This window comes from Mchenga conophoros, linkage group LG7, assembly GCF_057382185.1.
Source record: "Mchenga conophoros isolate Kocher_MC1m ecotype Shallow Benthic linkage group LG7, M_conophoros_male_GT1.1, whole genome shotgun sequence".
Classification (NCBI taxonomy): domain Eukaryota; kingdom Metazoa; phylum Chordata; class Actinopteri; order Cichliformes; family Cichlidae; genus Mchenga; species Mchenga conophoros.
Window position 1 is genome coordinate 35,640,881 of NC_140532.1, and position 12,549 is coordinate 35,653,429.

General features: G+C 40.3%; 2 protein-coding genes across 2 annotated transcripts; both read right to left on the minus strand.

Moving 5' to 3' along the window:
- Positions 1-217: 217 nt before the first annotated feature.
- On the minus strand, positions 218-5,884 carry LOC146570561 (bile salt-activated lipase-like). Its single transcript, XM_085279069.1, has 11 exons — positions 5,767-5,884; positions 5,493-5,640; positions 5,146-5,265; positions 2,771-2,968; positions 2,530-2,660; positions 2,038-2,145; positions 1,806-1,920; positions 1,421-1,607; positions 1,094-1,297; positions 610-819; positions 218-486 (listed from the first exon to the last, which is right to left on the minus strand). Exons 1-11 carry the CDS (start codon positions 5,830-5,832, stop codon positions 303-305), a joined length of 1,671 nt encoding a protein of 556 aa, XP_085135195.1. The 5' UTR covers positions 5,833-5,884; the 3' UTR covers positions 218-302.
- A 2,423-nt stretch (positions 5,885-8,307) lies between these two features.
- On the minus strand, positions 8,308-11,573 carry LOC146570562 (bile salt-activated lipase-like). Its single transcript, XM_085279070.1, has 11 exons — positions 11,447-11,573; positions 11,030-11,177; positions 10,674-10,793; positions 10,408-10,605; positions 10,168-10,298; positions 9,961-10,068; positions 9,724-9,838; positions 9,396-9,582; positions 9,049-9,252; positions 8,705-8,914; positions 8,308-8,591 (listed from the first exon to the last, which is right to left on the minus strand). The coding sequence occupies exons 1-11, from the start codon at positions 11,510-11,512 to the stop codon at positions 8,408-8,410; spliced, it is 1,671 nt and encodes a 556-aa protein (XP_085135196.1). The 5' UTR covers positions 11,513-11,573; the 3' UTR covers positions 8,308-8,407.
- Positions 11,574-12,549: the final 976 nt, after the last annotated feature.

Consider the following 12,549-nt stretch of genomic DNA (forward strand, 5'->3'; position numbering starts at 1 on the left):
TACGTAAAGGAGCTTGCTTCTTGGACATCTTTAAGAGTTCTAAACAAATGTTTGTCCTCCTCCAGAAAATCTTATGTACGCAAACGCGTGTTGCAACTTCTTATCTGGTGCGCGTCTTTTATTTTGACAGAAAATGCACACCTGCGGACCACTTATGTGCACCCCTGGTCATATTGTAAATCCAAACACATGATCATATAAACCCAACAGATTAGTATTTTTGTCTGCTATCCATTTATTTTTTTATGAGCTAGTGATGCAATACTTGTCTACACATATCCACAGGTGACAGCACATGATGCTTATTCTGAAACAACTGTGGGAAGGCTGGGCAGGATCCTGGTCCAGAAATTCACGTAAGGCATCCTCATTTTCTGTTGCACGTAGTTGTTGTTCATATCAGAATGGATCTCCAGGAACTTTGGTGCACTTCTGGTGAACGTTGGCCAGTTAACAGGCACGCTTGAGCCTCCGTTGTTGGGATCTCTGTGGACATAAAAAGAAAAAAGTAAAACATAAATACAGCAGCTTGATTTATATTTCAATACTTGGTTTAGTTGTTTGGTTTCTGTGATACTCTGACAATCGTTTGTGTCTGCAGAATTATACCCAGTTTTGGCAAAGTTGGTCCAGTAGGAGATCATGGCGCCGGAGACATGGCGATGGCTTGGCCAGTATCCAAGTGGTGTGGTAAAGGGCTTTCCAAACACGTACTGCAGGTCGTCAGCGTGGTCAGCTCCCATCCAGCTTGGGTAGGGCATGATAAGACCACCCATACGGTTGGGCTCAGAGAAGAGGTAGGAGTAGGTGCGCCCAGTTCTTTAATGAGAAAAAACATTGATGTGACAATAACTACACAACTGACAAAAACTATTTGACTTTCATTTCTGTAATTATTTATATGAATGAAATTTTTTTTTTTTTTTTTTTTTTTTTTTTTTGGCCTGTCCCGTTTGGCTCTTTTGCCCTCAGAATTGTTGTCTAAAGGCAAAGAAAGATGCCCAACGGATTTACTTTATATGAATGAAATTTTACTGAGACCACTATTATCTCATTAAACTGTGACATCTGTATTGCAAGATAATATTCTCACGTGGCATGGTCAGCATGTAGATAAAGGGCAGCCTGTGTAGGAACCAGGAAGATGTAGTCCGTTCCTACTCCCACAATGGTTTTCTTGATGGTCTCCTGGCTGGGATTGCTTCCCCAGTTTGAAGTATAGGTGGAGTAGGCATTGTTCAGACCAACCGTGCCCTTCTCCTTTGTGTACGCTCCCAAGAGCCTCCTCACATCGTCACTGAAATCCGAAAGTGAGGATTAAGGTCTGATAAAACACCTTACTGTCACCTAAGGTTTGATATAGTGTTACATCCATGTTGGCATTGTTATTGTTTCAACTGATCAAATGGCTCAAACTCACATAGGGGTGCTAATTAGATCTGAGTTGATTGACGGAACATCTAAAGCAGTGAAAATATGCCCATCCATGTCATTGACTCCAGCAATGTAATCAATTTCAGCTGCATTGTGGAACAAGTGGGAAGGATCTTCTGGCAAGAAGTCCCCATCAATCACAGGAGACAGGATCAGGTTGAAGACAATGGGGTCTGAGAAATGCAGACAATTAGAACATGTACTATATGCAGAACAAACTTTGTTTTATATATACTGTGTTAGCCAGCATATAGTTTAAACTGTTGGATTTGCTTGTATCCCATTGAACTTTGTGAGCAATCTTGTCAGAAAAGCTTTCATCGTGTCTAAAATGAGAATGTAAAGTAGGCTGTGTGGAATGTAATCCTTACTATCGGGTGAACCGGACAAACTGATAGTGCCTGCCAGTGTTAGGGCTCCAGGATCAGCCATCTTCAAACAGGCAGCCATTCTGTTATCAGTTGGGCACTTGACCTTCTGAGCAACCTGCAGAGTGGGTGTAAATTAATAATTATGTGCTATTGTTAAAGCTGTTTACACAGATTTTGTATTCCTATTATTTGTTCCGAAAGAGTGATTATATCCAGAGAAGCTGCTATGTACCTCCTCAGCGAACTTGCGAGGGTTCTTGTTGATTCCCCAGGGGCAAAGTGCCACTCCACTCTGGGAGATGGCTCTCCTGATGATGCCTTTATTGTGGGGAGTGAGAGTCTGTGGGTGGAAGGTTAGGAAGAATACTTAGTCTGATCTTGTGCAACAACTTTATGGTTTCCAGTGCAAATAGCAAGCCAACAATTGTAACCACTGTAGCAGATGGGTGAGAACCAGGTCTAGGTCTGCTGTAAGTGTCACCTCAACATAAATTACTAAATTTGATCTGTTGACTGTGGTGTTGCTGTACTGCTTACAGTGTTTTTATTTTAGCAAACAGTTTGTGCAGGAATTCGCTTCTTCAGTTCCTTGCAAACTAAGTTGCCAGTGTGAGTTTATAGCTCAAAACTCTATAATCTTGTCCAAATATGGTCACTGGTTCGAACAACCAAGGATTTTGATATATGTGTGTATATATACATATCTGTGGAAATGTATTTTCACCTGGAAGCTAACACTAGCTCCACCTGCAGATTCCCCAAAGATGGTGATGTTGCCAGGGTCGCCTCCAAATGAGCGGATGTTTCTGTGTACCCAAGCAATGGCAGCCTGCTGATCCCACAAACCGTAGTTTCCTGAGGATCAAATATATTTCAGCTCATGAGAAGAATCACTGCTTTAATGGAAGTATTTTTTAAATGGCAACCTAGCATGTACCAGGCTCTGTAAAGTGTGTGTAACTTACCAGGCAAGCCAGAGTCTCCACTGCTCAGGAAGCCCAGTGTTCCCACACGGTACCCCACCGTCACTACAATAACATTCCCTCTGTCTGCAATCTCCTGTCCGCTGTACAGGTAATTATCCAGGAAGTTCGCACCCATGGAGCCTCCAACCAGGAAGCCTCCTCCATAGATCCAAACCATGACAGGGAGACCGGCAGATACTAGAGGACAAAGTTAGTGAAATTTAGTCTTTGTCTAATTTACATTAAAAAATAAACAAATAACCTAGGGCTGCGCAAGTTAATGCGTTATTATCACATCAACGCATTCATTGATTAATAACGACAATTATTTTATTTTGAAGGTCCATGCTAACTGCCTCAGAACATAAAAAGCCACGGGTCACAGGAGGGATGGGATGTTGATCTGTGCAGGCTTGAAATGGGTGACATTATGCATCTCAACCAATGAGATCATTTATGGTGGGCTTGATAGTACTGCAGGGCAGAGTTGATAGAACTAAAGTTATTTGTAAGAGCTGCAAAGTTGAGTTTTCTTATCATCGGAGTACAGTGGTCTCTCGCTATAACGCGGTTCACCTTTTGCAGCCTCGCTGTTTCACAGATTTTTTTTTATGTGTGTGCAATTTTGCATCCTTTTTTCCCCCTGCGCATTGTATTCTGCGTTCTCATTGACTGTAGACCATTGTCAATCAATCTCATGCCGTGTCTCCTGTACAGTACAGAATGTGTTCAGCTTGTCAAATTAACATAAATCTTTGATCGCTAGCAGTATGACTCTTACGTGCTGTACTGTATGTTTGTAAGTTATCTCCCCAACAAACACAACAGTGTCAACGAAACCTTTTTCAAAGGCACCTGTGGTAGCACCCAAAAGGCAGAGGAAGATGCTAACCACCGCACAAAAAGTTGGACTTCTGGATATGCTGAAGGAAGGTATAAGTTACTGTATTTTTTGGACCATAAGGCACACCAGATTATAAGGCGCATTAAACAGGGTTTGATCTTTGGTTTCATTCTATAATACTGGATTTATTTTTCTACGAAGGTTTGAACTTTGAGAGTGTTTAAACAAGAGAGAAAAGTGTGAAAATGTTCATGTCTGTCTGAGAAAAGTGTCTAAAGCGTGTAGTGAGGGGTTTTACAGCCTTAACACATCTATAATAACTGTAAAAAATAAAGCTGACTACTTCATGGATTTCACCTATCGCTGGTTATTTTTAGAGTGTAACTTGCACGATAAACGAGGGACCACTGCACTTCAAGTCTGAAGTATCACTTAAATGCATTACACGCTATTGATGCCAGCAAAACACCCACTCAAACAAACAGTGGCAGGAGGATCGACAGACTACATTGGATGCAGCTTGTAGGAGAAGTATAGTTAAACAAAACGGGAGAAGCTAACAATCGCCATAACAAAGTGGCTAGCTACAAACTGCAAGTCAATTATTATCGTGGAAGATGTCGGTCTGATGAGCCTCCCTCAAGACACACCAGAATTCACAAGCTGTACAAAAAGGAGAGCACTATGAAAGCAACTGTGTCATTATGTGCACTAGCTGTTGCTCCCTCTGGAATCTAGTGGATGTCACTAGGTAACCATAATTACCTGAGAGTTGCAGTACATTATATTGATGAACAGTGGGAGCTGCGTTTGCATGCTCTGACTGCAGCGAAAACAGAAGAGAGTGGCAAAGAGTAAGAAAATTTCAATTTAGAGGAATAGATAAATGCAGTAAATTTTGTCAACTCAATCTAGATTAGTGAAGGTGGGTTTTGGGGCGGGGGGGGGGGGGGGGGGGATTCTCATTCTCCACCAGAAATCAAGAATAAACAGACTTCACAGAATAAAAGTCCTTTGACAGTAAATGATCTTGAACATCTCCCTGACAACAGAAAATGTTTCTGGTGGTACCTGAAAAAAATCAACATATTTATAAATGTTAACTTGCTGTTGATCAAAAGGTGCCTGTTATAAAGTTATGCTCGTGATTCTTTGTTGGATCTGATTAGATTCATGTTTATGTTGAGATCGACAAGAAGTGTTTTAACTGCTACTGTGTTAAGGAAATAGTGCTGTTAAAAAGCACCTTATTTCTTTAAAGGCGTTGCTAACTGATAGCAACGTTGCTAACTCATATAGCACATCCGCTATATGAGATGTGCACTTCTCATATAGCAGTGCTATGGGTGCCGGTTTAGCTCAGTGGGTGAGCAGGTGTATGGCTGGAGAGCAGTGGGCCTGGGTTTGAGTCCGACCTGCGGCCTTTTCCTGCGTGTTCTCGCAGAGAATCATGCAATTCATGCGATCACAATTTAAAAAATTTCATCATTGCCCAGCACTAAAATAAACTTTTGTGCATTTCTGTTTTTACCTGAGCTGCCATGAGGAACCCAGATGTTAAGGTACAGGCAGTCTGTACTGCCGATGGTGTCAGTCATCACAAGGTTCAACTGAAGGCATCTGGGCTTGTAGTCTGTGGCCTGTAGAATACCTGACCAGAAACACATTAAAAGAGTTAAATATTACATTTGAAAAATTATCAGGATACATGTGTATGTTACTTCACACAGCGCAGGTCTTAGCTTGCCTACCTTTGCAAGTAGTAGAAGTAATTTTCTATTGACTGATTAAAGTTAACCGGAGACATGCAGAAAAGGCTGCTGAGAGTTTCAGAGATAACAGCTAAAGACTGATGAGAAACTTAATCAGTCTACCTACCATCCCAACCACGGTGAGGCCTTGGTTTCTCAAATGTTCCAGGAGCATCAGCAAAGGGAATCCCCAAGAAGATATCCATGGATCGGCCTGATCCCAGACTCTTCGATTTTCCCTCAACCTTCCCTCCCTCGGTCTGCACCACACCAAGCTAAAGAGATAAAGCACAATGAGATAAAAAAAAATGTTGATACGTTTGTAGCTAAATAGTCTTTGCACAACAAGATGACAAAAAATCCTGTAAACATGAAAAATACACATTTTGTGTAACACTTACAGAGGCCGCAGAGGCCGTCTCTAGAAACAAAGCAACAGCAATCAAAATCCCCAGCGTCAGCATCATGAGTAACTGGCAGAATGGCACCGATTGTCACCCTGACTTTTATAAAGCGGACTCCTCCCCTGGACAACATCTGACCTGTGTGAAGTTCGTGGGCCTGCTTTTCTCACAGTTACATAATATTTAACCACCTTGTGTACATTACACCTTCCCAAATACTTCCCGTGTATCATATCATTATATCATTAATTTCCATATTTTCGAGAAGGAAAATAAGTTGTTTTAGACTCAGTGAGCAGAGAGACAAATTTAGCCAAATGTTCATGTAAGTTGCCTAATGTGTAAGAATGACCACAGGTCAGGATGTATTTTGAAATATTTCACGCAGACAAATAATGACAGTCTGATTCTGGACATGCAAAGAAGGCTACTAGTAGTATGTTTGGCATCTCGTTTTTTAATTTAATGAATTACTTCAAAAATAGAGAGCTGGTTCAAAAAAACACACAAACAAAACAGACAGATTGTGTTACAGTCCTGACCAGAGCCTTCGTAAGACATGCAAGTGATTAATCTTTCACGTGTGACTTGTGAGTTTTCCCCCACTATTTATCAGGAAACCATCCTCTATTGAGTTTACACAGCTGTCAGACTGTGCACAGAGTCACACTCCTCTAGCCAATCTGAAAAGTTAACCATTATGTTTTGAATGCTTCAAAACTAAACTGTAACTACCTTTATTGTAGCCTACAATTAATAACTATTTCTACTATAAAGTGCAAATTTGCTGAGTCAGCGTTATCTCTTATGTGCTTTTCCACGGCTACTGATTTTATCTGTGACATAATCTATACACCTATGGGGTCCATGCATATACAGCAACAGTGTCTGCATGTGCATGACACTCACCTGCCACATATCTAGTCAGCCAATCACATGACAGCAACTATTGCGTTTAGGAATGTAAGCATGGTCCAGATGACCTGCTGACCCCCAAATGGCAAAGAAAAGCAATTTAAGTGACTTTGAATATGACTTGGTTGTTGATGCTATCCTATTTCAGAAACTGCTGATCTACTGGGAGTTTCCCTCACAATCATCTCTAGGGTTCAAAGGCATGGTCTGAAAATGAGAAAATGACCAGTGAGCAGCAGTTCTCTGGGTGAAAAATGCCTTGTTGATGTCAAACATCAGAGGAGTTGACTTTTAGGTTTGTTAGGTATGAAGCTATCATTAGCTTGCTAGCCCTGGCATCTCCACATATATATATTTAGAGCTTCAGGTGTAAATTCAAATAGATCAAATAAAACTAAGACAACCATATTTGTCTCTGCTATGCTAATTTTTAATGAACTATCACTGATACTGATACTTTTAGATCAACATGTCTGCACATGTCCACAGTGGACAGCACATGCTCCTTCTTCAGAGCCCACTGTGGGAAGGCTGAAGCCCTCGGTCTGCACCAGCTAAAGAGATAAAGCACAATGAGACTAATATACATAACGTATCCTGATGTTTTTTCAAATGTAATATTCAACTCTTTTAATGTGTGTTTCTGGTCAGGTATTCTACAGGCCAAAGACTACAAGCCCAGGTCATCTCAAATTGGTTTCCAATTGAGTCCAATGTGCTTAAATGGCCTCCACAAAAACAAAACCTAAATCCAATTGAGCACCTTTGGGATGTGCTAGAATAAGAGATGTGCATCATGCATTCGATGCTAATATTGCCGGCGCTGGAGGAGAAAATAAAATCCTACTAGCTGACACATTTCTTACACAAGTCAAATCGCTGTCTCCCTTCGTGACATAATAACAGGTGAATTATCTTTTAAGGATGAGGTGGCCAAATTTGCTGAGTGAGATACCCATTATGAATGTGGGCATTGGGAGGTGACATGATCGGTATCTGGGACCACAAAATCACTAAACACAGAAAAAAAGGAACCATTTCACTTTTTAAGAAGAGAAAAATATGAGGAACCGTAGAAAATTTAACCCAGTGTTAAAGCACTCTGAGCTGTATTGTCTCTTGTCCTGTCCTTGTTTATCTTACATAGATATAGTTAGTATTAGGGCCTTTTTATCTTTTTCATTTTATTTAAATTTTGTGAGTTATTATTATTTGTAATTTCTAGTTTTATATCTGTTGCAGATATATTTTGATATTCTTATAAATGCACCATGGGCGGCTTTGGGTGAAATGGCATTTCGATTCGCTGTATACTGTGTATATTGTTGTATTAACAACATGAATTGAATTGAATTGAACTGGCCTTTGAGCTAAGGGTGCTTAAACTAACTTTGCAAGGTATGAAGCTATCATTAGCTTGCTAGCCCTTTTGTCTCCACATATTTAGAGCTTCAGGTGCAAATTCAAAAGTCATCTTTATTTAGCACATTTAAAGCACATCAAGTGTCTGCCAAAGTGCTGAACAGAGGGATAATATAATCAAAAAGAAAGAATTAAAATAGATATGATGAAAACATTATAGAAACCCCTGATAGTTGATCAAATAAAACTAAGACAACCATATTTTCTCTAATATGTTTATTTTTCATGAACTAGCACTGATACTGATACTTTATTTAGATCTACATGTCTGCACATGTCCACAGTGAATAGTACATGCCCTTTATTCAGAGGTGACTGTGGGAAGGCTGGGCAGGATGCTGGTCCAGAAATGCACATAACGCAGCCTCATTTCCTGCCTTATGTAATTCTGGTTCATGTCAGAATTGATCTCCAGGAACTTTTCACCACTTCTGGTGAATGTTGGCCATGTAGCAGGCACGGCTGAATCTCCCTTGTTAGGATCTCTGTTGATCAGAGAAATTGAAAACATCACTGATGTGTTTTTAATTTGTATTACAATAAGTGATTCAGTTGTTTGATTTCTTTGACGCAAAAATCTGTGTTTGCAGAATTATACCCAGTTTTGGCAAAGTTGGTCCAGTAGGAGATCAAATAGTCAGAGACACGGCGATGGCTTGGCCAGTATACAAGTGGTGAGCTGAAGGGCTTTCCAAACACGTACTGCAGGTCGTCAGCGTGGTCAGCTCCCATCCAGCTTGGGTAGGGCAATAAAGGACCGCCCAGAAGGTTGGGCTCAGAGAAGAGGTAGGAGTAGGTGCGACCAGTTCTTTGATGAGACAAAAAGAACAGGAAAATTAATGTGATGATAACTCCACCACTGCTAAAAAAATATGTATTTTTATTTCGTAAGTAATTAATTAGATAAACTGTGACATCTGTATTTCAAGGTCACATTCTCACGTGGCATGGTCAGCATGAAGATAAAGGGCAGCCTGTGTAGGAACCAGGAAAATGTAGTCTGTTTCAATATCAACAATGGTTTTCTTGATGGTATCCCAGGTGGGAAAACTTCCCCAATTTGAGGTATACGTGGAGTAGGCATTGTTCAGGCCAGACTCACCCTTCTCCTTTGTCAAGGCAGCCAAAAGCCTCCTCACATCGTTACTGCAATCAGAAAGAGAGAACTGATAAAATTCCTTACTGCCACCAAATCATGGTTTACCGTTTTGCGATGTGTAAGTTGTTTGAAATTGTTTCATGATGCAATTCCAAATCACTCCAAAGCTGATCAAAGCACTCAAACTCACGTAGGGGTGACAACCAGATCAAGGTTGACTGATGGAACATCAAAATTGGTGAACATATGCCCGTCCATGTTGTTGACTCCAGCAATGTAGTCAATTTCAGCTGCATTGTGGAACAAGTTGGAAGGATCGTCCGGCAAGAAATCACCATCGATCACAGGGGCTATCTCCAGGTTCAACACAAGGGGCTCTAAGATATGCACACAATCAGAAATCATTATATATATGCCAGAAATTGTGCAATAATTAGTATGAATATAATTTGGTGGGTAATTTAAGCAGAACTGTTTTCATCACGTATAAATTAGGTTTTGTGGAACGTAGTCCTTACGATCAGGTGAACTGAGCAAATTCACAGTTCCCGCCTTTGTTAGGGTCCCAGGATCAGTCATCTTCAGACAGGAAGCCATTCTGTTATCAGTTGGGCAGTTGACCTTCCGAGCAACCTGCAGAGTGGGTGCAAATTATCTGTAATTACCCCCATGTTTTATGCATGTTTCTATTATTATTTCCTTATTTGATCAAAAAAAAAAAAAAAGTGGTTATATGTAAAGAAGCTGCTATGTACCTCCTCAGCAAACCTACGAGGGTTTCTGTTGAGTGCCCAGGGGCAAAGTGCCACCCCACTCTGGGAGATGGCTCTCCTGATGATCCCTTTATTGTGGGGAGTGAGAGTCTGTAGGTGGAATGTCAGGAGAAATACATATTTCACTATCTGCTTTGAAATGAGTTCCACCTATGGATAGATGGTCAGAAAAAGAACAAATACTCTCACCTGGAAGCTAACACTAACTCCACCTGCAGATTCTCCAAAGACGGTGATGTTGTCAGGGTCGCCTCCAAATGAGCGGATGTTTCTGTGCACCCAGGCGATGGCGGCCTGCTGATCCCACAAACCGTAGTTTCCTGAGGATTAAATATAATCAAGTTTGTAGAAAGAATCACTATTTAAATGGAAGTATTTCTGTATTGGCAGTCCAGCATGTACCAGGTTCTGTAAGATGTGTGTACCTACCAGGTAAATCAGAATCTCCAGTGCTCATGAAGCCCATAGGTCCCACACGGTACCCAAGTGTCACTACAATAACATTCCCTCTGTCTGCTATCTCCTTTCCATAGTACATGTAGTTATCCAGGTAGTAAGGCCCCATGGAGCCTCCAATCATGAAGCCTCCTCCGTAGATCCAAACCATGACAGGGAGACCAGAAGATACTAGAAGGATGAAGGCAGTTAGCACTGGTCTAATTTAATATATAAACATTTTTGGCTTCTGTCTTTACCTGAGCTGCCATGAGGAACCCAAATGTTAAGGTACAGACAGTCCTCACTGCCTACGTAGCTATTCTGGAAGAAGTTCAGCTGAAGGCACTCGTCTCTGTACTGTGTGGCCTTTAGAACACCTGACCAGAAACACACATTAAAAGAGTAGTGTGTTATCATTTAAGATTACCATGAAGCATCAAGTATGTTATTATTACATATTTCTTCACACAGAGCTGGCCTTAGCGAATACTTATTTCACTTTGCAAGCAGAAGATGAAACATATTTAAAAGGAAATGAGCAGAAAAAGCTTCTGTGAGTTTCAAACATAATTGTTAAAGAGGTCAAATCTAGTGAAAAATGCTGTCCACCCACCTCCCCAACCAGGGTGACGCTTTGGTTTCTCAAACCTTCCAGGAATGTCAGCAAAGGGAATTCCCTTGAAGATGTCCATGGAACGGGATAATCCAAGACTAATTGTTTCACCCTCAACCATCCCTCCCTCAGTTTGCACCACGCCAAGCTACAGAGATTAAGGCAATAAATGGACTAAATATGTGAGCCATAAAAAAAGATGGATGTTTGGGTTTTTTACCACACTGATTAAATTGAGCACAATATGTTTCAATTTGAACACTTAGTGTAACAAAATTACACATGTTGTAATCACGCAGTCACAGCTGAATTATCAGTGCACAACCGAACTTGAAACATATTCTGCACAGTGAAACCTTTAGAGATATCCAAAAGAAAGTCTGTAAACATGAAAAATACATTTTATGTGATATTTACAGAGGCTGCAGAGGCCGTCTCCAGAAAAACAGCAACAGCAAACAAAATCCCCAGCTTCAGCATCATGATCAAGCTGTCAGAATTTCCCTGATTGTCAGCCAGACTTTTATAAAGGAACCAACATTGCACAACATCTGACCAACGTGGAGTCCGTGGCCCCTGGTTTTCTCACTGTTGAATAATATTTAACCACCTTGTATACACTACATCTTCCCCCAAACTTCCCCACATTTAACTAGAAAACCAAAATCGACTAAAAAGAATGGTTAATGGTAGTTATCATGAGACATCTCTTTTAATGTCTGCTCTAATAAGTAGGTAAGCTATTTATAATTATTTATAAATATACAATAAAATTACAAATGATAAACAAGGAGCACAAATACTTTTATTCTTAGTCAACAGAAAAACTAATTCCGATACATACTCGTGAAAATTAGCTGGAGTTAACTGGTGTTATTAAAATCTTTCTTGGGGAAAAAAAAGAAAAATAGTCTCTTTTTATTTTATGTTCTGCACTTCTTCTATTTGCAGGTTTTCTCTACATCTAAAGAATATCTGGAGGTGCAGATGCCACCAATATTGTGTTTGGCTTGTATTTAGTTTAAATACTTCAAAAACTTCAAAAACAGTCAGTGTATTAAAAAAGGAATACCATGACACAATATATATCTGTTTTTCCTTACTTATCATCTGATACTCAGACTGTGTCTTGCCTTAACCTTTAACCTCTAACCACTTGGCTTGGAAAGGAAAAGTGGGCAGGAGAATTGCAAAGGAAAAGACAAGGCGTATGCTGAGAATCAGAACAGCCTTACACTAGTATCTCCTTAACAGGGTGAAAACTATACAGAAGATAGACTACAAAACATGCATGTGACTTCACCATAACGTGTTCAACCCCCCTTTTTTTCAGTGTTGGTCGTATAAACAAGAACAGCCAAATATTCCTTAATTTCAAAGGTTAAAATTTTAAAAAAGAAGGAACATTCAGGGCCACATGAACTGACAGCAGCAGCACCACAAAACCAGCTTTTGACATTGGAAAGCTGCTGGATTTACTAGAACGCCACAGTGTCAGTTTTATGACTGAAAGTTGTGAA